We start from the raw sequence: 25,039 nt of genomic DNA, 5'->3' as shown, positions 1-25,039 counted from the left end.
AGCCCATCATGTATGTGGCAGCTCTCTGCAAGAGCAGCTCACCTAGTCCCATTCACCAATCTTTCCTCTTCATCCCTGAAAACATTCTGTTTTCAGATAATGATCCAATTCCTTTTGAGCATCTTGGGACATTTTACTACATGAATGCACTCTGTAAGTATCAGTTATTGCTGTTATGTGGCAGAGCACTGATTATTGTTTGGATTGAACCACTTCACCTATTCCAATATTTGACTGAAAAGTTCAGTGAAAGCCTAGTCGCTACCCTGTGAACTGTTCCACATTCCATCAGTGGAGCCAGACTTGCTGATCAATCACCCATTGTCCCCTATTGCATCTGCTTCAGGACTTGAGATACCAGTCCAAGCATTGACGAGCTCCCATTGCCAGTACATCACCTTGACCACAACAAAAAAAAAACTGAATTCCCAGCCAAGAAAAAAGGCCAGTTGTTTGTTGGGGTTTGCCTCCCCCTCACTAGAAGAATAACATGGATCTCCATCGTATCCCATTGAGCAATGATTCCACGGGTTGGGAAGCTTCTTGGGGAGATTCCACGAGTGGCAGGTGTCTGACTCTCCGTGAGCAACTTAAAGCAGTTTACCAGGCTGTGCTCTCATTGTCAGATGTTACTCAATGGAAACACTCTCACCTCTGAGTCAGAAGGACACAGGTACACCCACTCCAAAGAGCTGGACACCCCCAGTTCCAGTACTGAGAGTCCTGCATTGTTGAAAATGTGATCTTTCAGGTGAGACATTAAACTGAGGCCCAACCTACTCTGTCAGGCAGTATTTTGAAGACAAACAGGAGTATTTAAAATATTTGTTCATGTGATGTGGGCGTTGCTGGCTGGGCCAGAGGGCATTTAAGAGTCAACCACATTGCTGTGGGTCTGGAGTCACATGTCGGCCAGACCAGGTAAGGATGACAGATTTCCTGGAGAACATTAGGGGGTTTTTAGGACAATCAGCAATGCTTTCATGGTCATTATTAGAGTTTTAATTCCATATTGTTTCACCATCTGCCGTGGTGGGATTCAAACCGGGTCCCCAGAATGTTACCCTGGGTCTCTGCATTACTAATCCAGAGATAATACTACTACACTACTGCTTCCCCTGGTGTCCTCTCCAAACCAACATCACTATGTTACCATCTCGATAAAGGCCAGTAACTATTTTTTAAAAAGAGGCAATCTGAAATCCCAGTTATTTACTTGGAGAGCGAAGCCACAAGATTCCATGATTTAAAACAGAAGAACTTTTGTTATACAAGAGTCAAACAAAGGAAACTCTAAAAATAACCTTATATAACCTGCTCCTCTCTAACATCCAGAATCAATATAAATTAAACATGAATTAACAGGCAAATTGTGGTCAATTATAAACTGTAAATTACACTTTAAATAGCAGATGCAATGAAGGCAGATCTTACTAGTTGACTTGGCAGTCCACAATGCACACATGTTGTCGACCTCAGTTACAAAGTCCTTCAGAACTCTGTCTTCCCTACTGAGAATTTCAGCTCCTCTTTCTAGGATGTAGCCTGATCCCTGGCTGACAGCCACCGCAACCAACCTGAGATCCACAGATGAGGTCTTCACTAAAGGTGGCACACATCTGCAGAACCTCCTCAACTCTGGATGGCATAGATTCACCAATGTTATCTTCAGCTAACAGCTTCTGGATCTATCTCCTCTCTTCTTCAACTTGCCTGTACTATACCACTGGACTCATCTACTGCTACTACTGAGCTTAGATGGCTCTGTGTTCCTTTAGCCTCATGCATTTGGAGTCGGCCTAGGATTTTGGTTTCCAAGTTTCTGTTTTAATTTCCTTAGAAACTAGGAGGGTCAGTTTCCTTGATCTTGTTTCTGTTCTTAGTCAGGGTATCTTGCTAAAAATGTAACTTTGGTAATATTCCATCACGGTTAAAATAGATTATTTGCTGTTTGTGGGAGCTTCACAGAATGTTACGACATAAATGAGGTCATATGGCCCATAGTGTCTGCACCAGCTCTCCAAATGAGTATTATTACTGAGTGCCATTCTTCTTCCCTTTCCCCATACCATTGCACATTGTTTCTATTCAAATAATCATCTAATGCCCTCTTGAATGCCTTGATTGAATCTACCTCCACCACAATGCCAGGCAGTGCATTCCAGACCCGAACCTCTCGCTATGTGAAAAGGTTTCTTTCCCACATCACATTTGCTTCTTTTGCAAATCACTTTCTATTTGTGTTTTCTGGTTCTTTTTTTAAAAATAATTTTTATTGAAAAATTTTGAATTTATACAACAACATCAAACCATACTAAAATACCAACAATAACAATAAATGACAACAATCATGAACCTTCGCCCCTCCTCAATGAACAACCCAACATGTTAACAACTTAAATTAACACAATGTTAAGTTACATAACCGTAGCAGGAAAAAAAATAGAAACTATAATAAGGAACACCCCCCTCCTCCCCCCCCCCGGGTTGCTGCTGCTATTGACCAAGATACCTATCTTTGAGCCAGGAAGTCCAGAAAAGGCTGCCACCGTTTATAGAACCCTTGTACTGATCCTCTCAGGGCAAATTTGACCCTTTCCAACTTTATAAATCCCGCCATGTCATTGACCCAGGTCTCCACACTTGGGGGCCTCGCATCCTTCCACTGCAGCAAGATCCTTCGTCGGGCTACTAGGGACGCAAAGGACAGAACACCGGCCTCTTTCGCCTCCTGCACTCCCGGCTCTACCGCAACTCCAAAAATCGCGAGTCCCCACCCTGGTTTGACCCTGGATCCAACCACCCTCGACACCGTCCCAGCCACCCCCTTCCAGAATTCTTCCAGTGCCGGACATGTCCAGAAATATGGGCGTGGTTCGCTGGACTCCCCGAATATCTGGTGCACCTGTCCTCACTCCCAAAGAACCTACTCATCCTAGTCCCGGACATGTGGGCCCGGTGCAGCACCTTGAATTGGATGAGACTAAGCTTTGCACATGAAGAGGAAGAGTTGACTCTCTCCAAGGCATCCGCCCAAGTCCCGTCCTCTATCTGCTCACCAAGTTCCCCCTCCCATTTAGCCTTCAGCTCCTCCACTGACGTCTCCTCCACCTCCTGCATTACCTTATAGATGTCAGACACCTTCCCCTCTCCGACCCACACCCCCGAAAGCACCCTGTCCATCGTCCCCCGCGAGGGCAGCAAAGGGAATCCCTCTACCTGTCGCCTAGCAAACGCCTTTACCTGCAAGTATCTGAACATGTTCCCTTGGGGAAGCCCAAATTTATCTTCCAGTTCCCTCAGGCCCGCAAACCTCCCGCCAATAAACAGGTCCCTCAATTTACTGATGCCCACCCTTTGCCACCCCCTAAATCCCCCATCCTTGTTCCCCGGGATGAACTGATGATTTACACCCAATGGAGCCTCCATCGAGCCCCCTGTTTCCCCCCTATGCCGTCTCCACTGTCCCCAGATTCTTAGGGTCGCCGCCACCACCAGGCTCGTGGTATACCTCTTAGGGTAGAGTGGCAACGGCGCCGTTACCATGGCACCCAGGCTCGTACCTCTACATGACGCCATCTCCATTCTTTTCCATGCCGCCCCTCCCCCCCTCCATCACACATTTATGCACCATTGACACATTGGCCGCCCAATAGTACCCCAAAAGGTCGGGCAGCGCCAGCCCACCTCTATCGCTCCCTCGCTCCAGGAAAACCCTCTTCACTCTCGGAGTCCCATGTGCCCACACAAAGCTCAAGATACTGCTAGTCACTCTCCTAAAGAAGGCCCTGGGGATGAAGATGGGCAGGCACTGAAAAAGGAACAAGAACCTCGGAAGCACCATCATTTTGACGGACTGCACCCTCCCCGCCAACGACAATGGCAGCATGTCCCACCTCTTGAACTCCTCCTCCATCTGATCTACAAGCCTGGTGAAATTATGTTTGTGGAGTCCCCCAGTCCCTGGCCACCTGCACCCCCAGGTACCTAAAACTCTCCCCTGCCCGCCTAAGCGGGAGCCTACCAATTCCTTCCTCCTGGTCTCCAGGGTGCACCACAAACACCTCACTCTTGCCTAAATTTAATTTATAACCTGAAAAGGTCCCAAACTCGGCTAGCAGCTCCATCACCCCCGGCATCCCTCCCACCGGGTCCGCCACATACAGTAACAGATCATCGGCATACAACGACACCCCATTTCCTCCCCACCTCGCACCAAACCTCTCCACCTCTCTGAATCCCTCAACGCCATCGCCAGCAGCTCGATTGCCAATGCAAACAACAAGGGGGACAGGGGGCAACCCTGCCTGGTCCCTCGGTAAAGCCGGAAGTACTCCCATTCGTGGCCACGCACGCCATCAGGACCTCATATAGCAGCCTCACCCATCTAATAAACCCTTCACCAAATCCAAACCTCCCCAACACCTCCCATAAATACCCCCACTCCACTCTATCGAAGGCCTTCTCCGCATCCAGCGTCACCACTATCTCTGCCTCCCCCTCAATCGCCAGCATCATGATGACATTCAACAATCTCCGCACATTTGTGTTCAGCTGCCTTCCCTTCACAAACCCTGTCTGGTCCTCGTGTACAACCCCTGGCACACAGTCCTCTATCCTGGTGGCCAGGATTTTTGCCAGCACCTTGGCATCTACGTTGAGGAGAGATATGGGCCTGTATGAACCACACTACTGGGGGTCCTTGTCCCTCTTTAAGATTAACGAGATCAGTGCCCGCGACATCGTCGGGGGCAAAATCCCCCCTTCCCACGCTTCATTAAGTGTCCGCACCAGCAAGGGGCCCACTTGGTCCACAAACTTTTTATAAAATTCCATCGGGAACCCATGCCTTCCCTGACTGCATCTGCCCGATCCCCTTAACTAGCTCCTCCAGCTCAATCAGCGCACCCAACCCCTCCACCTGCTCCTCCTGCACCTTTGGGAAAGAAAGCCCGTCGAGGAACCTCCCCATTCCCCTCCTCTCCCCCGTTGGCTCCGACCGGTACAGTTCCCCGGTGTCTTCTGGTTCTTGATCCTTTTACCAGAGAGAAGTTTCTCCTTATCTACTCTCACCAGCCCCCTCATGACTTTGACATCTCCATCAAACCGCCTCTTAGCCTTCTCCTCTCCAAGGTGAACGGTCCCAAACTCTCCAATCTACCCTCATAACTGAAGTTTCTCATCCCTGGAAACATTCTTGTAAATCTATTCCACGCTCTCTCCAATGGGTTCACATCCTTCCTAAAATGTGGAGCGCGATTCTCCGCTGCCCACGACGGGTTGGAGAATAGCGGGAGGGCCTTCCCGACATTTTTCCCGACCTCCCGCTATTCTCCCCCCCCCCCCCCCATGGCCGCCCCACGACACGAATCGCTGCCGCCGTTTTTTTACGGCGAACAGCGATTCTCTCCTAGCCGATGGGTCGAGTTCCCAGGCCTTTACGGCCGTTTTCACGAACGCAAACACACCTGCTCTCACCGTTCGTGAAAACTGCCGCAAAGTTCCGTTCCCGACAACCATGGCACCGATTGGCACGGCCGCACCATGGCCGTGCCAAGGGTGGCATGGGCCCGCGATCGGTGGCAGCGGGTCCGAAACCCGCACACTCTTTGTTCCTCTGGGGCGGCTGAGGGGCATGACGGCCCGCGCATGCGTGGGTTTGACGCATATGCGTGATGACGTCATCTGCGCATGCGCGGGTTGGAGCCGTCCAACCCGCGCATGCGCGGCTGACGTCATCGTGCGCGTCAGCCGCCGTGACCCATGGCGCGCGGGCTTAGCGACGGTCGCTAAGCCTGCGATGCCGTGCTTCGCGGGGCCGCGCTGCTAGCCCCGACCGGGGGGGGAGAATCGGGTCCCGGGAGGGGGCGCGGAGGCTGCCGTGAAACACGGCCAGTTTCACGGCAGCCTTTACGACTCTCCGCATTTGCGGAGAATCGCGCCCGTGGCATCCAGAACTGGAAACAATACAGCTGAGGCCTAACTAGCTTGCTATGCACAAATTGGTTGACTCCATTACAACAGTGACTACATTTCAAAATCCGTCATTAAAATTTCAAACCCTTTGTGATGTCCTGGGATTGTGAAATCTATAGAAATGTACATGTTTCCTTTCTGAGTCTTTTAAAAAATTTTATTTCTTTCCTTCTTCCCCCTCTCCCTCTTTTTCTCCCTTACCTCCCTCCCTCTCATACTTGGCCTCCAAGTAATGCCTTTCCGTGTCTACCTTCAAAAGCATAAGGGCTTCTTCATTGTCTTTATGTGAGTTTGAGTTGAGTCCTGGGCAGCATGCTTCAGGAAGGAGACAGTCACGAGAATGACACAAGGACTAACAACAGGACAGGTTGCGTAGATTGATCTTGTAATCCCTCAAACATAGAAGAGTAAGCAATGATCTAATGGAGGTACAATCTAACACCAGGAACAAGTGCAGGAAATAATCAAGAAGACTAATTGGGTGCTAGCAGAGTATTGGAATATAAAGACACAGGGGTTATACACAAAATCCTCCCCACTTGGAGCACCGTGAGCAGTTCTGGGCACCACACCTTATGAAGGGTATTTTGGTCTTGGAGGGAGTGCAACGTAGGTTTATAAAAATGTAACCTGGACTACAGGGATTGAGTTACAAGGAGAGATTACACAAATTAGTCCTGGTTTTGCTAGAATTCAGCAGGTTAAGGGGTGATCTGATCAAAGTATTCAAGTTATTAACAGGGACAGACAGGGTAGATAAAGATAAACTATTTCCACTGTTTGGAGATTCTAAAACTAGGGGATTAGTCTAAAAATTAGAGTTAGCCCGTTCAGGAGAGATGTTCGGAAGAACTTCGTCACTCAAAGGGTGGTAGAGGTTTGGAACTCTCTCCCACAGCAGTTGAAGCTGGAACAGTTGCTCATTTTATTATTATCTATTTTTATTACTTTATCAGAGTTACAAAGCCAGAGCTCAGAGTGTAGACAGGGGCAAACCCCTAATCCAGCTCCTTGCCTGCTCCCAAAACCAATTCAAATTGAATCCAATTCATGGTCTCCACAAGAGAGACCATTCTCTCTTGATCCATACCAGATCCAGACATTACACCTGACCTCACACTCAACTTTTGCCAAAATGCTGAGAAGCGATCATAGTTGATAATAATATGATAATAATGATAATAATAAATCTGAGATAGACTTATGTTAAGCAATGATATTAGGGGATATGGGCCAAAGGCCACAGAGCAGACATGATCCCATTGAATGCTGGGACAGGCTTGAGGGGTTGAAAGGCCCACTCCTGTTCCTTTGTTCCGACTTGAAGTGGTTTAAAACTTTGAGAGGTTCAAGAGAAAGATGACCTCCTCTACTGATCGCCCAGAACAAGTGAGCGTGATCTTTTTCTTTTGTTAAAATTTAGAGTACCCGGAGCAGTACGGTGGCGCAGTGGTTAGCACTGCTGCCTCACGGCGCAGAGGAGAACGGGGTTCGATCCCGGCCCCGGGTCACTGTCCGTGTGGAGTTTGCACATTCTCCCCGTGTCTGCGTGGGTTTCGCTCCCACAACCCAAAGGTGTGCAGGGTAGGTGGATTGGCCAGACTAAATTGGCCCTTAATTAGAAAAAAATAATTGGGTACTCTAAATTTACTTTAACAATTTTTTTTAGAGTGCCCAGTTATTTTTTTTTCTAATTAAGGGGTAATTTAGCGTGGCCAATCCACCTAACCTGCACATCTTTGGGTTGTGGAGGTGAGACCCGCGCAACACGGAGAGAATGTGCAAACTCCACACGGACAGTGACCCAGGGCGGGGATTTGAACCAGTGTTCTCAGCACTGAAGACAACAGTGCTAACCACTGTGCCATGGGCCGCCCCTAAGTGAGCATGATCTTAATACTACAGCCAGGTAGTCACGGGCGATGGGTGAGATCACAGCCAAATGCTGGTTTGAATTTTTCTATTTTTTAAGTGATGTTTTCAAATGCAGTAAAATTGACTAAACAATTTTTAAAAAACTTTTATTTTGGTGGAACAAAAGCCAGCGAATATCTTCCTGAAAGAAAACGGCATCGTAAAGATAGGTGACTTTGGCCTTGTTATAACAATGAATGATCAGGATTCGCTCACCAGAGGCACCGGAACACCTGTATACATGAGTCCAGAGCAGGTAAGGAGAACCTTACTGAGCCCCTTTCAACCAAGGAACTTCTATAGAAGCAAATCATATAATGACAGCAGTACAGAAGCTGACCATTCGGCCATTATGTCTGTGCTAAATCAGTGACAGAATAGTTCCTATCTCCTCCTCTTCTCATGATCCTGCAGTTTCTCTTTTTCAATTTCAAATTTTCAATTTATCCTAGGAAAGTTACTGTTGAACAAACTTGCCAGCTGTATATTGCACATTAAAGGGCTGCACGATAGCACAGTGGTTAGCACTGTTGCTTCACAGCGCCAGGGTCCCGGGTTTGATTCCCGTTTGGGTCACTGTCTGTGAGGAGTCTGCACATTCTCCCCATGTCTGCATGGGTTTCCTCCAGGTGCTCCGGTTTCCGCCCACAAGTCCCGAAAGACGTGCTATTAGGTAATTTAGACATTCCGAATTCTACCTCTGTGTACCCGAACAGGTTCTGAATGTGGCGACTCGGGTTTTTTCACAGTAGCTTCATTGCAGTGTTAATGTAAGCCCACTTGTGACAATAAAGATTATTATTATTATAAATGGCTCCTAGGTGGGGTTTTGGGGATAGGGTGAGGGATTGGGCCTCAGTATGATGCTCTTTCAAGGGTCGGTGCAGACTCGATGGGCTGAATGTCCTCCTTCTGCATTGTGGGGATTCTATGAGGGCAGCATTGTGGATAGCACAATCACTTCACAGCTCCAGGGTCCCAGGTTCGATTCCGGCTTGGGTCACTGTCTGTGCGGAGTCTGCACATCCTCCCCGTGTGTGCGTGGGTTTCCTCCGGGTGCTCCGGTTTCCTCCCACAGTCCAAAGATGTGCAGGTTAGGTGGATTGGCTATGATAAATTGCCCTTAGTGTCCAAAATTGCCCTTGGTGTTGGGTGGGGTTACTGGGTTATGGGGATAGGGTGGAGGTGTTGACCTTGGGTAGGCTGCTCTTTCCAAGAGCCGGTGCAGACCCGATGGGCTGAATGGCCTCCTTCTGCACAATTCTATGTAAATCACTAAAAGTAGAGAAACAGGTTAATAAGGAAATTGGAATATAAATTCAGTTAAACCACTGAAGTTAAAAGTCTAATGGTGACCATGAAACCATTGTCGATTGTGGAAATAAAACATGTGTTCACTAATGTCCTTTAGGGAAATCTACCCTCTTAACCTGGTTTGGCCCACATGTGACTAGATTGGCAGCCATGTGGCTGACTCTTAAATGGTGTTGGTGGTGGAGGGAGTGAATGTTTGTGGAAGGGGTGCCAGTCAAGCAGGGCTGCTTTGAGCTGCTTTTCAGAGCTGTTCTCATTCAGCATTAACAACACTGTGCTCAGCTCTGACCTCCAAATGTTAAAAGAGGGCAAAAAAAGTGACTGGAGTAAAAGGATGGATTAACAGGGATGGTAGCAGAACTGAAAGATTATGGGTGCGATCCAACGGAAAGGGTTCTGACTGTGATGTCAGGCAGGTTTGGCTGGGAGTTTCTCCCCGGCTCTGTCGACGAGTCCTGGACCGCTATCTAACCACACCATGTTACTTTTTTGGGCTCTGGGGAGTTTTTCTCTGGGCTAGCACATACTTGCACTGGCACCCTGACAGTGTTCCTGCTGGCTTGGCAGTGCCACCTGGTCATCTTCGCAGTGCCCACATTGAAGCAGGAGGGCCAGGGGACCACCCTGCCCTGTCGTAGACCACCCAAGCCCCTCCAATGGACCAGGGGACGTCCCTCTGGGTGCCATTCCGCCTGGTCCATTGCTAAACGGTCCCTGGCTAGGGATTCCCTGGGAAGGCCGGTAGATGCCGAGAGCCCGATAGATCCTAGGTCAGCACACCTAAGTGGGTTTTAAACCTATTTAGGCGTGCAAAACTTGGTCCTATCCTTTTGTGGGCAGGATCCTGATCACGACCCCTCATGACGTCTGGGTAGCTCTCGCGAGGCGTACTGGCTGTTGGGAAGCCCTTGGGAGACACCTACTGGCTGCATCCTGTTCGGGGGCAATGTGGCCAGTAGATCGCGTCCTACATCTACTAGGAAATATTGAACTGGTTGGGCTCTTTTCTTTAGAACTGAGGAATATCTTCCCTCAAAGAGTCGTTAATCTTTGGTATTCTCTTCCACGTGGAGCAGTGGAGGCTGGGTCACCATATATAATTAAGGCTGAGTGAGACTGGTTCCTGGGAGTCGGGAATTATGGAGGACAGGCAGGAAAGTGGAGTTAAGGCATGAAAGGTGGAGGGGCTGAATGGCTTTCAAATTATGAATATGTTGGTCAGGCTGCATGTTTACACTTGTGGGAAAATCTGAATCCAGGGGCCTTTGATACAAGGTAATGACCAATAAATCCAGGAAATAGGGAGGCATTTCAGAGAGGTGGAACTGGCTATCATAGGAAGTGATTGAATTAATTGTTATGATGCTATCCGATAGAAACTAGACGCGTACCTGAGTTTAATACAACCTTTAATGTGCCAGAGTGCTTCACAGCAGTATGACACTGTGTCACATTAGGACCTAAGCTCAGTTCATATGCAGTTTTTTTTATGAGTGACTTCAGTGCGACTGAGTGGTAGAGAAATTTAGGGAAGAAATTTGAGAGCTATCAAAGGGCAATTTTCATCCTTCTCATCTTTCTCTCTCTGCAGCTTAAACTGGAGAAATACAACCACAAAGTTGATATCTTTGCACTGGGACTGATTTTCTTTGAGCTTCTGTGGATACAAATTGGGACCGTAATGGAAAGAGCCGAGGTACATCAGTCACTTTTCCATGTTGGGGTGGGGGGTGGTAGCTAATAATCAACATTGCTTTTGACAATGCGCCTAACGGTGCAGGGGAGACCTGGGCCCGGAAATTTTCATTGACCAAGGAATGAACAGCTGGGTCAGTAGTGGGGTCTTCCTTAAGAAGGGGAGTACTGAATGATGGTGGTGTCCAGGCCAGAGTGCTAATATGATGTCCTCCCACCTCCCCATCCCCACTCTACAAGTGCTGATGACCGATCTACATAACTGGCGGCGGGTGTTCAGGAGAGGTACATGGCCTCCTGTATGACACCATCATAGATGAATATACCTTCTATAGGTATTAGGCAAATTATACCCAAAACTAACTGTGCAATTCTACAATCCCCCACTGCAGGGTTTGCAGACTGGGTGTGAAAGGGCCTGTAGAATTTCCTGGGTGGCCTTCCCACTTCCCACCTACCCCTGACCTATCTGAAATTTTCCAGGGCCTGACAAGGCTTCAGGCAGACCATCCACCCTCGATCTCCCCAATTGAGGTTTTGAGTGGTGGGGGGAGGGAGGTGGTGGCTACCTCCCTCATAGATTTCTCTTCAGAGTCTCACCTTGCATGGTCTGCCCACCAAGGTCTGACCCCCACACCCCCGTCCCCCTCCCCACAGTAACACCTCCCCATTGGCGCTTCCTATCCACCCTGACATTTCCAATGTCATCCCACCCAACCACTGCCACAAGATCCTCACCTAGCTGGTCCAGGGGCTCCTGGTACTCAGGCCGACACTGCATGTTATCCCACCAGTGGACCTGGCCAGATGGTCCTGGTGGCACTGCTGGGGCTATGGGCTGCTGGTCAATCAGTTCTTTGAGGGGCGGAAGTCTCTCATCCAACCAACTAACTCTCCCTGGAGCAGTAAATGGCAGTGGGGCAGCTGACTTCGGTGGGTTCAGGTAGGGTGCTCTCTCCAAGGGCCGGTGCAGACTCGATGGGCCAAATGACCTCCTTCTGCACTGTGACTTCTATGACTTCTATAATACTGCCCCAAGATTCAAATCCTTGAATTGGAATCACTTGTAGCTGAGAAATGGCTTAACAGCTTGTCTCTAGCAACTGTATCCCACTCTAACTTTGTCTAGCTCATCTTCTAGATTCAGTCCTTGGCCTCTTGCAGAGTAACAGCATCAGCACTCCAGCTTAGGGATGAGGGGATGGACTGGCCTCTGATGAATGCACCTACAGTTCCTACAATAAAGACTCACTTATTAATAGTCCCTTAGGTGAGGTGTTTGGGGGAGAGGACACTAGAGCATTTACAGGCTGAGGGAGGTAAAATAGAGGAATAATTATCAATTTGTAAATATTGATGTTGATTTTTGTTTTATTTAGAAGTGGCGAGAAATTCGAACTGGCAATTTTCCTCGGGCCTTTGATCGTAACTATACCATCCAGGTAACAATGCAATTTTTCAATGCAATTTTCTAGCATAATTTCTGTTGCTTCACCTGTCGTCATTGGGCATTAAAACTCTTTGATGTCTCTCACCCTCAGAGTCCCTTAATCCGGAAAATGCTTTCTGAAGCTGCGAGTGAGAGACCAGAAGCCAAGGACATAAAGTTGAGACTTGAATCTAATGAAATACAGGAATCAAAAACGGTTTAGAAAATCCGAACTGAGGTGACACCTCCCAGATAACTAGCTAGAATTAAGAAGTCAATCACTTGACACCTGTTTTTTAAAGATGAAAAATCGATCATGTAATCTGCAAAATTCACTTTTAATATTGTCATAACCTATGTACTGTTACTTTGTCTGCTAATCCTCTCACTGTAAAGCAATCTAGTTTTGAGCTAATGTAGTGAATATCAGGTCAGTAAGATTACAGTCTCGCATCTATTTGCACAGGCCTTACGTTTTTGTAGGGATTCACCCAATCAATAACTAAAGGACCTTTCAGACCCTCCAGACACTGCCAAGGCCCCCCAACTGGCAGTGAAGTACTTTTTCATACATAGCCACTGTTCTAGAAAATATGGGTGCACGTTTGCACACAGTAAGATCCCATAAACAACAATGTGACAACGACCAAATCATCTTCTTATAATGCTGTTGAATATTGGCCAGGACACGAGTGAGGACTATCCAAATTCCCCATAAATATTGGCCAGGGTACCGGGGAGAACTCTCCATACATATTGGCCAGGGTACTGGGGAGAATTCTCCATACATATTGGCCAGGGTACTGGGGAGAATTCTCCATACATATTGGCCAGGGTACTGGGGAGAATTCTCCAACTCTCCATACATATTGGCCAGGGCACCGGGGTGAATTCTCCAACTCTCCATACATATTGGCCAGGGCACCGGGGAGAACTCTCCATACATATTGGCCAGGGCACCGGGGAGAATTCTCCAACTCTCCATAAATATTGGCCAGGGCACCGGGGAGAACTCTCCATACATATTGGCCAGGGTACTGGGGAGAATTCTCCAACTCTCCATAAATATTGGCCAGGGCACCGGGGAGAACTCTCCATACATATTGGCCAGGGTACTGGGGAGAATTCTCCAACTCTCCATACATATTGGCCAGGGTACTGGGGAGAACTCTCCATACATATTGGCCAGGGTACTGGGGAGAATTCTCCAACTCTCCATACATATTGGCCAGGGCACCGGGGAGAATTCTCCAACTCTCCATACATATTGGCCAGGGTACAGGGGGGAATTCTCCAACTCTCTATTTAAATTTGGGTTCGTCCAGATTTTTTTGTGTTTGTCGAGTGGAGATAAATATAAGTCAGTACCATTTTGACACTGTCAACTTTGAATATATTTTCTTAAACTTTCTGGGGTGCAACCTGTTTTTTCACCTCATAAAGCTGAGTGAAGGAATAAGCAGTTAGTCATTGGCTGGTGTATATTTGCAAGGTGCACACAGCACCTCTAGAGTTTGTTTCTACTGTGTCAGACCCACTCCTCTCAGTCTAATGTTCCTAGGCTATCACTCCAGTACAGTACTGCGTCTCTGGTTGGGCCAGCATTTATTGCCCATCCCTAGTTGCCTTTCAAAAGGTGGTGGTGAGTTGTATTGAACCACTGCAATCCTTGAGGCGTAGGTACACCCACTGTGCTTAGGAAGGGAGTTCCAGGATTTTGCCCCAGCGACACTGAAGGATATATTCCAAATCAGGATGGTGAGTGAATTGGAGGGGAACCTACAAGTGGTGGTGTTCCCAGGTATATGCTGCTCTTGTCCTTCTAGATGGTAGTTGTGGATTTGGAAGGTCCTGTCTGAGGATCCTTGGTGAGTTACTGCAGTGCATCGTATAGATCAGGGGTGGGCAAACTACGGCCCGCGGGCCGCATGTGGCCCGACAAAGGTTTTTATGCGACCCGCCAATGAGGTGCCCGGAATCATAACCGGCATTTTTGAAAAGCCGCCGGGGAAAAGCCGCTGAAGTAAATGCGCTTATTGAATAAGCGCATTTACTTCAGCGGCTTTTCCTCGGCGGCTTTTCAAAAATGCCGGTTATGATTCCGGGCACCTCATTGGCGGGCTGCATAAAAACGCGCGTAGTGGGGTGGATGAGTGGGGCTGTCTCATTGGTCGGTTTAGTTGGGTGTGCGACCAATAGGAGTCCAGGTTACAAACAATAAGCCTTATTATTGTTTGTAACCTGGACTTCTATTGGTCGCACACCCAACTAAACCGACCAATAAGGCAGCCCCACTCATCCACCCCACTACGCGCGTTTTTATCGTTGACTAAGCTAGGCTGTGCTTCTGTCAGTGTTAAGGATCAGCACAAGCAACTGATTTCAACAAACTGGTAAATGACTGCAGTCAGATGCATCATTCTCATTGACATTGTTCTGTTACTTACTGAGTTACTTTGTTTTTCAAATAAATGTGCTTTTTTTTCTTTAAAGACCTTTTATTTTGGCTATTTAAAATATTAATTATTTTACTTAATATACTATGCGGCCCTTTAAAATTGTGAATTTCTGAATGTGGCCCTTGCACGGAAAAGTTTGCCCACCCCTGGTATAGATGGTGCACACGGCTGCCACTGTTTGACAGTGGTGGAGGGTTTGAATGTTTGTGGAAGGGGGAGTAATCAAGCCGGCTGCTATGTCCTGGATGGTGTTGAGCATCTTGAGTGTTAGAACATAGAACACTACAGCGCAGTACGGGCCCTTCGGCCCTCGATGTTGCGCCGACCTGTGAAACCATCTGAAGCCTATCTGACCTACACTATTCCATTTTCATCCATATGTCTATCCAGTGACCACTTAAATACCCTTAAAGTTGGCGTCTACTACTATTGCAGGCAGGGCGTTCCACGCCCCTACTACTCTCTGAGTAAAGAAACTGCCTCTGACATCTGTCCTATATCTATCACCCCTCAATTTAAAGCTATGTCCCCTCGTGTTGGTCATCACCATCCGAGGAAAAAGACTCTCACTGTCCACCCTATCTAACCCTCTGACTATCTTATATGTCTCTATTAAGTCACCTCTCAGCCTTCTCCTCTCTAACGAAAACAACCTCAATTCCCTGAGCCTTTCCTCGTAAGACCTTCCCTCCATACCAGGCAACATCCTAGTAAATCTCCTCTGAACCCTTTCCAAAGCTTCCACATCCTTCCTATAATGTGGTGACCAGAACTGCACGCAGTACTCCAGGTGTGGCCGCACCAGAGTTATGTACAGCTGCAGCATGACCTTGTGGTTCCGAAACTCAATCCCCCTGCTTATAAAGGCTAGCACACCATATGCCTTCTTAACAGCCCTATTAACCTGGGTGGCAACTTTCAGGGATTTATGTACCTGGATGCCGAGATCTCTCTGTTCATCTACACTACCAAGAATCTTGCCATTAGCCCAGTACTCTGCATTCCTGTTACTCCTTCCAAAGTGAACCACCTCACACTTTTCCGCATTAAACTCCATCTGCCACCTCTCAGCCCAGCTCTGCAGCTTATCTATGTCCCTCTGTATCCTATAACATCCTTCAGCACTATCCACAACTCCACCGACCTTCGTGTCATCTGCAAATTTACTAACCCATCCTTCTACACCCTCTTCCAGGTCATTTATAAAAATTACAAACAGCAGTGGCCCCAAAACAGATCCTTGCGGTACACCACTAGTAACTGAACTCCAGGATGAACATTTGCCATCAACCACCACCCTCTGTCTTCTTTCAGCTAGCCAATTACTGATCCAAACCGCTAAATCACCTTCAATTCCATACTTCCTTATTTTCTGCAATAGCCTACCGTGGGGAACCTTATCAAACGCCTTACTGAAATCCATATACACCACATCAACAGCTTTACCCTGATCCACCTGTTGTTGGAGCTGCGCTCATCCAGGCAAGTGGAGAGTATTCCATCACACTCCTGACTTGTACCTTGAAATGGAAAGTCTTTAAGGGGGTCAGGAGGTGAGTTACTTACCGTAGGCTTCCTAGTCTTTGACCTGCCCTGGTAGACACAGTATTAATGTGGCTAGTCCAGTTCAGTTTCTGATCAATGGTAACTCCCAGAATGGTAATTGCACTGCACTGTCTGAGGTGCCCAGGCTCTGTCCGCCCTCTCAGATGGATACAAGAAAGATCAGGAGAGTTCTCCCCGTTGTCCTGGCCAACATTTACCCCTCAGCCAACATTACTATAATAGATGGCCTGTTTTTATCACTTTGTGGTTTACGGGATCTTGCTGTGTACATATTGGCTGCCATGGTTCTGACAGTGACTGTATTTCAAAAATGCTTGATTGCCTGGGAAAGCTTCAAAAAAGGGCAGGTTAAATCTGGCAGTTTTAGGCCAAACAGCCTAACAGCATTGGTGAGGGGAACTTTTGAGAGACAGTATTCAGGGACAAAACGAATTGGTGCTTGGGGAAATTATAGGTTAAAAAATGCGCAGGAGTTAGCACTGCTGCCTCACAGCGCTGAGGATCCAGGTTTGATCCCGGCTCTGGGTCACTGTCCGTGTGGAGTTTGCACATTCTCCCCGTGTTTGCATGGGTTTCACCCCCACAACACAAAGATGTGCAGGGTAGGTGGATTGGCCACGCTAAATTGTCCCTCAATTGGAAAAAAATGATTGCATGCTGATGCATTTGTTAATACCAGGGTGGATTCTCCGTTTGGGCGACAATGGGCGGGATTTACCTGCGGTGTTTTTCGGTGGGGGAGGCGGCCCACCAGCAGGATTTACCGACTGTCAACGGAATTTCCCGGTGACTGCGCCCCTCATTGCCAGGACGGTGCCGGTGTGAGACCGGAATATCCTGCCGGTGTGAACAACGGGTAGATCGCGCCCTACGCTTTCCCGTCGGAGAAGAATTGTACCCATTTTATGATCCCCTTGGGAGCGCAAAGCAGGAAGGAATTCTGTGTCCCTCGCCATGCATAAATTTATGCATGGTGAGGAATACGAGGGATTCCCAAGTGAATCCCACTATTAGGCCACCATTTGGAGCAGACGGCCTGATAGTGAAGTCCCCTGGCCGGCCATCCCGCCACCCCCGCACCCGCACAAGTCAAATTAGCTCTGAACATCCCCTCCCCACCGTCCCGCAAAGCTGTCCCCACCCTCCCTGGATTGCCAAGGTGCCCCCTTCCCCCAAGTATGGGGGTGACACGACTGGCCCCCATCCAGGGACTCCTTTAATAGGGAGACCCCCCAGACAGTCCTGAAATGGGAAGACCCCCACAGGGGACTCTGTAATAGGGAGACCCTCAAGGACCACTTAATTATAGGGACCCAATAACTAAATCCCCCCCCAGAGACCCCCTGACAAAAGGGACCACCCCACAAGTACCCCTTAACTAAAGAGACCCGCCCCCAGAAAGAGGAAGACCCATGTCTACATAGAACGTAGAACATTACAGCGCTGTACAGGCCCTTTGGCCCTCGATGTTGCGCCGGCCTGTGAAGCCACTCTAAAGCCCATCTACACTATTCCCTTATCATCCATATGTTTATCCAATGACCACTTAGAGTCACTTATCAATGAAGGGAGATGAATGAATCAAGGCTGAAGATGGTTGTGGAAGCTGTCAATCACAGCCCACTACCAGAAAGTAATGAATGGCTTGCAGCTACTGGACCTGAGGGGTTCACACAGGTCACAGTTGTTCACCTTTCAGGAACGGACACATGGAACCTCCAGGTAAGTGTTCCAACAGAAGTTTTGTTTTCACTGCCTCTGTCTGAACTGCTCGCTAGCTTCCAGACAGGGGTCTCTTTTCCAGGGGGGAACGGAGATCTGTGGTAATGAGGGTTCCCTTTAGTCAGGGGGGTCCCTGTGCGGGGTCCTTTTAGTCAGTGTCCCTGTGGAGGTCCCTTTATTCAGGCGGTCTCTGTGTGGGGGGGTTCCTGTAGATGTTCCCTGGGGGGAGTTCTAGTAGTTAAGGGATGCCTGGGGTAGGTCTCCCTGTTAAAAGGGTCCCTGGGAGGTGTCCCTATTACAGGGGTCCCCGGGGGTTCTCTGTATTGCAGAGGTTCCTGGGGAGTGTCTCCCTATTACAGAGACCCAGGGGAGGTTTCCCTAATGCAGGGGTCCCTAAGCGGTGTCTCCCAATATATGGGTCCCTGAGGTCTCCCTATTATAGGGGCCCTGGTGAGGGGGTGTCTCCCTGTTAAAGAGGTCCCTGTGAGGGTGGACAGGTAGTGCATTGTGAGTGGGGAGGTTGGCCGTCTGATGGAGTTGCCCCCTTGGCCCACCACGAGGTCTACGGCAACATGCGCACGAACGCTGAGAGCATCTTGTAATCCACGCTCACGTGATTCCGGGGTCCGGGGTCCGGAGAAGAGAGCACTGGGACCGCTAAATGGATGCCAATGGGTCATTAAGGCTCGTTTTCATTCATTTACATCTGCTGGAGCACGATTGTGTACCTCGATTCTGGTACCAGCAGGGGTAGGGTCAGAGCATCGCATTCGGATTGGCGCCTGCCTATGCCTGGCACCGATTTTGCGATTCTCCGCAGCACCGTGGCCCCCCCCCCCCATACTGCTGTCAGCCGACAGAGAATTCACCCCATCATGTTCAACTAACTTTTTTTTAACATTTAGAATACCCAATTCATTATTTCCAATTAAGGGGCAATTTAGCATGGCCAATCCACCTACCCTGCCCATCTTTGGGTTGTGGGGGTGAAACCCACGCAATCACGGGGAGAATGTGCAAACTCCACACGGACAGTGACCCAGGGCCGGAATTCGAACCTGGAACCTCGGTGCCGTGAGGCAGCAGTGCTAACCACTATGCCACCGTGCTATGTTCAACTAACTTGATCTCGTTCTTCAATGAAATAATGGAGAGGGTTGATGAAGGATATTATTCAAGAGACGAGAGACTGAAACAAATGGCAGATTTAATGCAGAGAAGTGATTAATTTTTGAAGAAATAATGAAGTTAAGCAATATGAACTAAATATTACAATATTTAAAGTGTGTGCAGGAACTGAGAGACATGGGGATTCATATACAGAAAGTTAATAAAGGTCTTACAACAAAAGTACTGGATTCCTTGGTTTTATAAATTGAGGCATAAAGCATGAATAGTGGAAAGTCATCCTAAATCTTCATAAATCTTTGACCAGGTTCTGGGCACGACAATTTACAAAAAATGGGTGAAATAATACTTTAGGGGAGGGCGTAGCGTGGACACCGGCCCATGCTGTAGCCGTAAAGCTCTGCAGGGCTGGTTAACGAGGGCCGAGTGAGACTTTTGCCCCAATCTTTGGGCGACAGCTCCAACAAACCGGCAAGCGCCAAGATGGCGTCAGCAGCCACTGCCGGGACTGTTGGGCCTTGGATCACATGAGCAGGTACGGCTGGGCTCGTGGTCTGGGAGGGTTTGGGAAGTGCACGGAGAGAGTCAGTGCAGGGGGATGGGTGGGTATAAGGGAGGAGGCGATTGGGGGGGAGGGGTTTGACTGAGGTTGGGATGGCCCAGAGGGCAGCCTCCAAAGAGCGACCAACACCTCCCTCCAGCCCTTTAAACATTTCAGTTTAAATTTGGGCTTCCCGCTCTTTCCCTGCTGTCCAGTCCAGAGGTTTTATGATCTGAACAGCATACTATCAGAGTTCACAAGCTTCATAAAAACCCTAATTGACACTTAATTGTTCATTTAAATATGGCAGGTGGGTGAGCAGTTGACTTTGGTGCCTGCCCACCCTGCCATATTATCATTGGATCCCTACAGTGCAGAAGGAGACCATTCAGCCCATCGGGTCTACACCGACCCCTCTAAAGAACACCCTACCTGAGCCCAATCTCTGCTTTAGCCCTTTACCCCAACTAACCTTTGGACACTAAGGGCAATTTAGCATTGTCAATCCACCTAACCTGCACTTCTTTGGACTGTGGGAGGAAACCCACTCAAACACGGGGAGAAAGTGCAAACTCAGGGCAGCACAGTGGCCTAGTGGTTAGCACAACCGCCTCACGGCGCTGAGGTCCCAGGTTCGATCCCGGCTCTGGGTCACTGTCCGTGTGGAGTTTGCACATTCTCCCCGTGTCTGCGTGGATTTCGCCCCCACAACCCAAAAATGTGCAGAGTAGGTGGATTGGCCATGCTAAATTGCCCCTCAATTGGAAAAAATAATTGGGTGATCTAAATTTAAAAAAAAAAATAAAACATAAGAAAGTGCAAACTCCACACAGACAGTCACCCAAGATCGGAATCGGCCCGCATCCCTGGCACTGTGAAGCATCAGTGCTGACCACTGTGCCAATCCATGGGGTTGAGCTCGATAGGTGGGCAGAAAGGTGGTCGGATGGGCAGCCACCCCAGTTTACATACCCCCCACCCCCGCAGGAGGTATGCTTGCCAGGGGCACATACAATTCAGCCAATGTCAGGGACTCAGGGATGATGCAGAGATTTTACTAGAATGGTCCTTGGGATGAGGTACCTCAGTTGAAATTGAAGAAAGACGCCTTTATATAGAGCATTTTACAACCTCAAGACATCCCAAACATCTGTGGATGTTTGGGGGCACGGTAGCACAGTGGATAGGACTGTTGCTTCACAGCTCCAGGGTCCCAGGTTCGATTCCTGGCTTGGGTCACTGGCTGTGTGGAGTCTGCACATCTTCCCCGTGTGTGCGTGGATTTCCTCCGGGTGCTCCGGTTTCCTCCCACAGTCCAAAGATGTGCAGTTTAGGTGGATTGGCCATGCTAAATTGCCCTTAGTGTCCAAAAAGGCTGGGTGGGGTTACTGGGTTACGGGCATAGGTTGGAGGTGTGGGCTTAGATAGGGTGCTCTTTCCAAGGGCTGGTGCAGACTCGATGGGCCGAATGGCCTCCTGCACTGTAAATTCTATGTCGGTGTTAATTTTTAAAAAATTGCTCTTGGGATGTGGGCGTCACTGGCTGGGTCAGCATTTGGTGCCCATCCCTAATTGCCCCTGAGCTGAGTGGCTTTGCTCAGCCATTTCAGTGGGAGGGAAGTAACGAGGCAACAACATCACTATGTGGGTCTGGAGTCACATGTAAGCCAGACCAGGTAAGGATGACAGATTTCCTTCCCTAAAAGACATTAGTGAACCAGATGGGTTTTTATGACAATCAACAATGGTTTCATGGTCAACTTTGGACTTTTAATTCCAGATTTTTATTGAATTGAAGTTTTACCATCAGCAGTGGTGGGATACAAACTCAGGACCCCAGACCATTACTCTGATTCTATGGATTACTAGTCCAGTTAATGAAATTGGGCTGTGAATTAGAGAAGTGATAGGGTTCCCCTCGTCTCCACAAGCCTCCGCATTCAAAGGATCATCCTCCAACATTTCCACCAACTCCAGCATGATTCCACCACGACACACATTTTCCCCTCACCTCCCCTGTCAGCGTTCCACAGGGACTGTTCCCTCCGTGAAACGCTGGTCCACTCCTCCATCACACCCAACTCCTGATCCCCTTCCCTCGGCACCTTCCCTTGCAATGACAGAAGGTGCAGTACCTGTTTCTCTACCTCCTCCCTCCTCACCATTCAAGGCCCAAACACTCCTTTCAGGTTGAACAGTGTTTCACGTACCTCCTTCAATTTGGTTTATTGTATTTGCTGCTCCCAATGAGATCTCCTCTACATCAGCGAGTCTAAAGACAGACTGAGTTTACCACTTTGCAGAACACCTCCACTCAGTCTGTCAACATGACCCCAACCTTTCTGCTGTTTGTCATTTTAACTCAGCATCTTGCTGCCACCCCCACATGTCTGTCCTTGGCCTGTTGCAATGCTCCAGTGAAGCCCAACACAAACTGGAGGAACAACGCCTCCTCTTCCGATTAGGCAGGTTTCAGCCCTCGGGACTGAACATGGAGTTTAACATCATTAGAGAGTGACCTTTCTCCCTCCACTCTTTTTTTCAATAATCCATACATTTTTGTCTCAATGCAAAAACACCCCCCCCCCCCCCCTTCCTCCTACACTGGGCCATCTGTTGCTCGCTTTTAAGTTTGCTACATCTTTGCTGCAGTCTCTCCCAGCTACAGAATAATATCCAACACATTATCCCTCAGACTGACTTGTAACGTTAACTCTGTTTTCACTCACTGCAGATGCTGCCAAACCTGTTGAGGTTTCCCAGCATCCCCCTTTTTTTGTTGTTAATGTTATCTGGTGCGGTTTCAAGGGATTAAAAGGGCAGTCGAATGGCATGGCGATTGGTCCAGGGACGTCTCTGAAAGGCTGGGCGGGATGTGTTATATTCCTTGTCTTTTCCTCTAAGATAGCCAGATATGTAGCATTGACAAAGAATGTAAAAATAAGAAGTTTGAATCAAAACAAATTTATTTTACACCACTAAACTTAATTAGGTTCGCACACTTTACTGAGTAACAGTTATTAAACTAGTAATACTGAATCTGTAGTACAGTAATCAATATTCTATCTAACTATTAAACTACACTATCAATTGAGCTCGTGCTATATCTGTACAATCAATTCTCACTCTGCCCTCATCAGCGTCTCATCACGTTCTCCCAGAATTCCTAAAGATGCTGACTTACATACAATGAATTAGTAACACCATCTAGTGTTTGATTTACACGTAGTTTCAGATGTTAACCCTTTACTACACTGGCACTATACATATCATTGCAGGATGGATCATGTTATCTATCTATCTCTCTCTGAGCTGTGGGATGAGCTTGTTAGGTATTTGTAGGTGGTTTCGAAAGCCCTGTTGTTGGTGAATAAACCAATTTGATCCAGGCCGGTTGCCACCTGCTGTCGGTTGCCTGTGGTTTGGGGAATCTAGAAGCGAGAATCCAGTCACATGGCTTGTATAGATAACAGATACATTCCATGCTAGGCTTTATCGTCATATTTATAGATGCACAAACAATATTTTTTATGCCTTTTAACTAAATAATTTATCAGAAAGTTATGCCTGTGCAAGGAATGACCCCATGAGAAAATGTTTTATTTTTGAAAAAGATTAAATGTATGATGGTGAATGATGTTGGTTCACTTGAGTCCACCTACCAAATGCATGATGTATCTCACTGTTAAGAATAAAGACTGCTCCCACTGTCTTTTTTTTATTTACTAGAGTGCCCAAGTATTTTCTTTCCAATTAAGGGGCAATTTAGCGTGGCCAATCCACCTAATCTGCTCATTGCTCATCTTCGGGTTGTGGGGGTGAGACCCACGCAGACATGGGGAGAATGTGCAAACTCCATGCGGACAGCGACCCGGCGCTGGGATTCAAACCTGGGTCCTCGGCGCCATGAGGCAGCAGTGCCAACCACAGCTCCCACTGTCTTAACAATTATTTGCTCTTTTGGTGTCGATTGTAGCTCATTGCTCACAATAAAACTCAACACTGCAGATAGCTTAGAGGAAGTACAGCGAACAAGTTTAAAAAAAGGAAATGAGATCAAAGTGAGGCCATGAAATAAATATTAGCAAGCAAGATTAAGGAAAACCCCCAAAATGTTTACCAGTATATAAAAGCAAAAGGATGGGGTTTTGTACAGGTTTTACTTTGTAATATGTGCTTTGTTAAAATGTTAAAAATGTGAATAAAAATACTTTAAAAAAATAAAGAGCAAAAGGATACTTAAGGAAAGAGTGGGACCAATCAGAAATGAAGAAGACAATTTGTGTGAAGGTGCAGAGGATATAGGAAGAGTTTTAAATAAATTTTCTGTCTCGGCATGTTCACAAAGGAAAGGGGCGATGTGGATATAGTAATCCAAGAGGAGCAGTGTGAAATATTGGGGTAAATCATCATAACAAGAGAGGAAGTTTAGAGGAGTTGGAATTCTTGAAAGTGGATAAGTCACCAGGCCTGGATGGATCGTTTCCTACGATGTTGAAGGTCAGGGAGGAAATAGCAGATGCTCTGAGGATCATTTCCCAATCTTCACTAGACACGGGAGGTGTGGGAGGACTGAAGGAATGAAAATGTGGTTCCGTCTTTTAAAATGTGTATAAAAGGAAAGGCCAAACAATTATAGGCCAGTTAGTCTTACTTCAGTGGTGGGAAAATTGTTAGAATCAATCCTGAGAGATTGGATAAACTGTCACTTAGAAAGGCATCAACTAGTCAGGGATAGCCAGCGTGACTTTGTTAAGGGAAGGTCATGCCTTATAAGTTTGATTGAATTCTTTGAGGAAATGACGAGGAGGATCGATAAGGGTAGAGCAGTGGATGTTGTCCACATGGCTTTTAATAAGATATTGGACAAGGTTCCACATGGCAGACTGGTCAACAAAGTAAAAGCCCATGGGATACAAGGTAATATGACAAATTGGATTCAAAGTTGGCTTAACAACAGGAAACAAAGAAGAGAAGAGAGAGAAATACAGCATAGAACAGGCCCTTTGGCCCACGATGTTGTGCCGAACTTTTATCCTAGATTAATCATAGAATTTTGGACACTAAGGGCAATTTATCATGGCCAATCCACCCAACCTGCACATCTTTGGACTAAAGGGTAATGGTCGAAGGCTGCCGTGCGAATGGAAATGTGTTTCAGGTGGTGTTCCACAGGGTTCAGTGCTGGGACTCCTGCTGTTGGTTTTATATATTAATGATTTAGACTTGAACGTGAGGGACACAATTGGGAAATTTGCAGCTAACTCAAAAATTGGCCGTGTGGTGGATAGTGTA

At 47.7% G+C, this 25,039-nt stretch overlaps 1 protein-coding gene across 1 annotated transcript in view; it reads left to right on the top strand.

Annotated features, from left to right (window-relative positions):
* The window catches only part of eif2ak2 (eukaryotic translation initiation factor 2-alpha kinase 2), a 122,993-nt gene extending 110,231 nt beyond the window's left edge, over positions 1–12,762 (top strand). The window contains exons 18-21 of the mRNA XM_038800574.1: positions 8,018–8,146; positions 10,796–10,900; positions 12,279–12,341; positions 12,441–12,762. Coding sequence (XP_038656502.1) covers positions 8,018–8,146; positions 10,796–10,900; positions 12,279–12,341; positions 12,441–12,551 — 408 coding nt within the window. The 3' untranslated portion in view covers positions 12,552–12,762. The remainder of the gene's footprint in view (positions 1–8,017; positions 8,147–10,795; positions 10,901–12,278; positions 12,342–12,440) is intronic.
* Positions 12,763–25,039: the final 12,277 nt, after the last annotated feature.

Source organism: Scyliorhinus canicula, chromosome 6, assembly GCF_902713615.1.
Source record: "Scyliorhinus canicula chromosome 6, sScyCan1.1, whole genome shotgun sequence".
Lineage (NCBI taxonomy): Eukaryota > Metazoa > Chordata > Chondrichthyes > Carcharhiniformes > Scyliorhinidae > Scyliorhinus > Scyliorhinus canicula.
The sequence above is the reverse complement of the archived record's forward strand: the minus strand, read 5'-3'. Positions and strand labels throughout refer to the sequence as shown.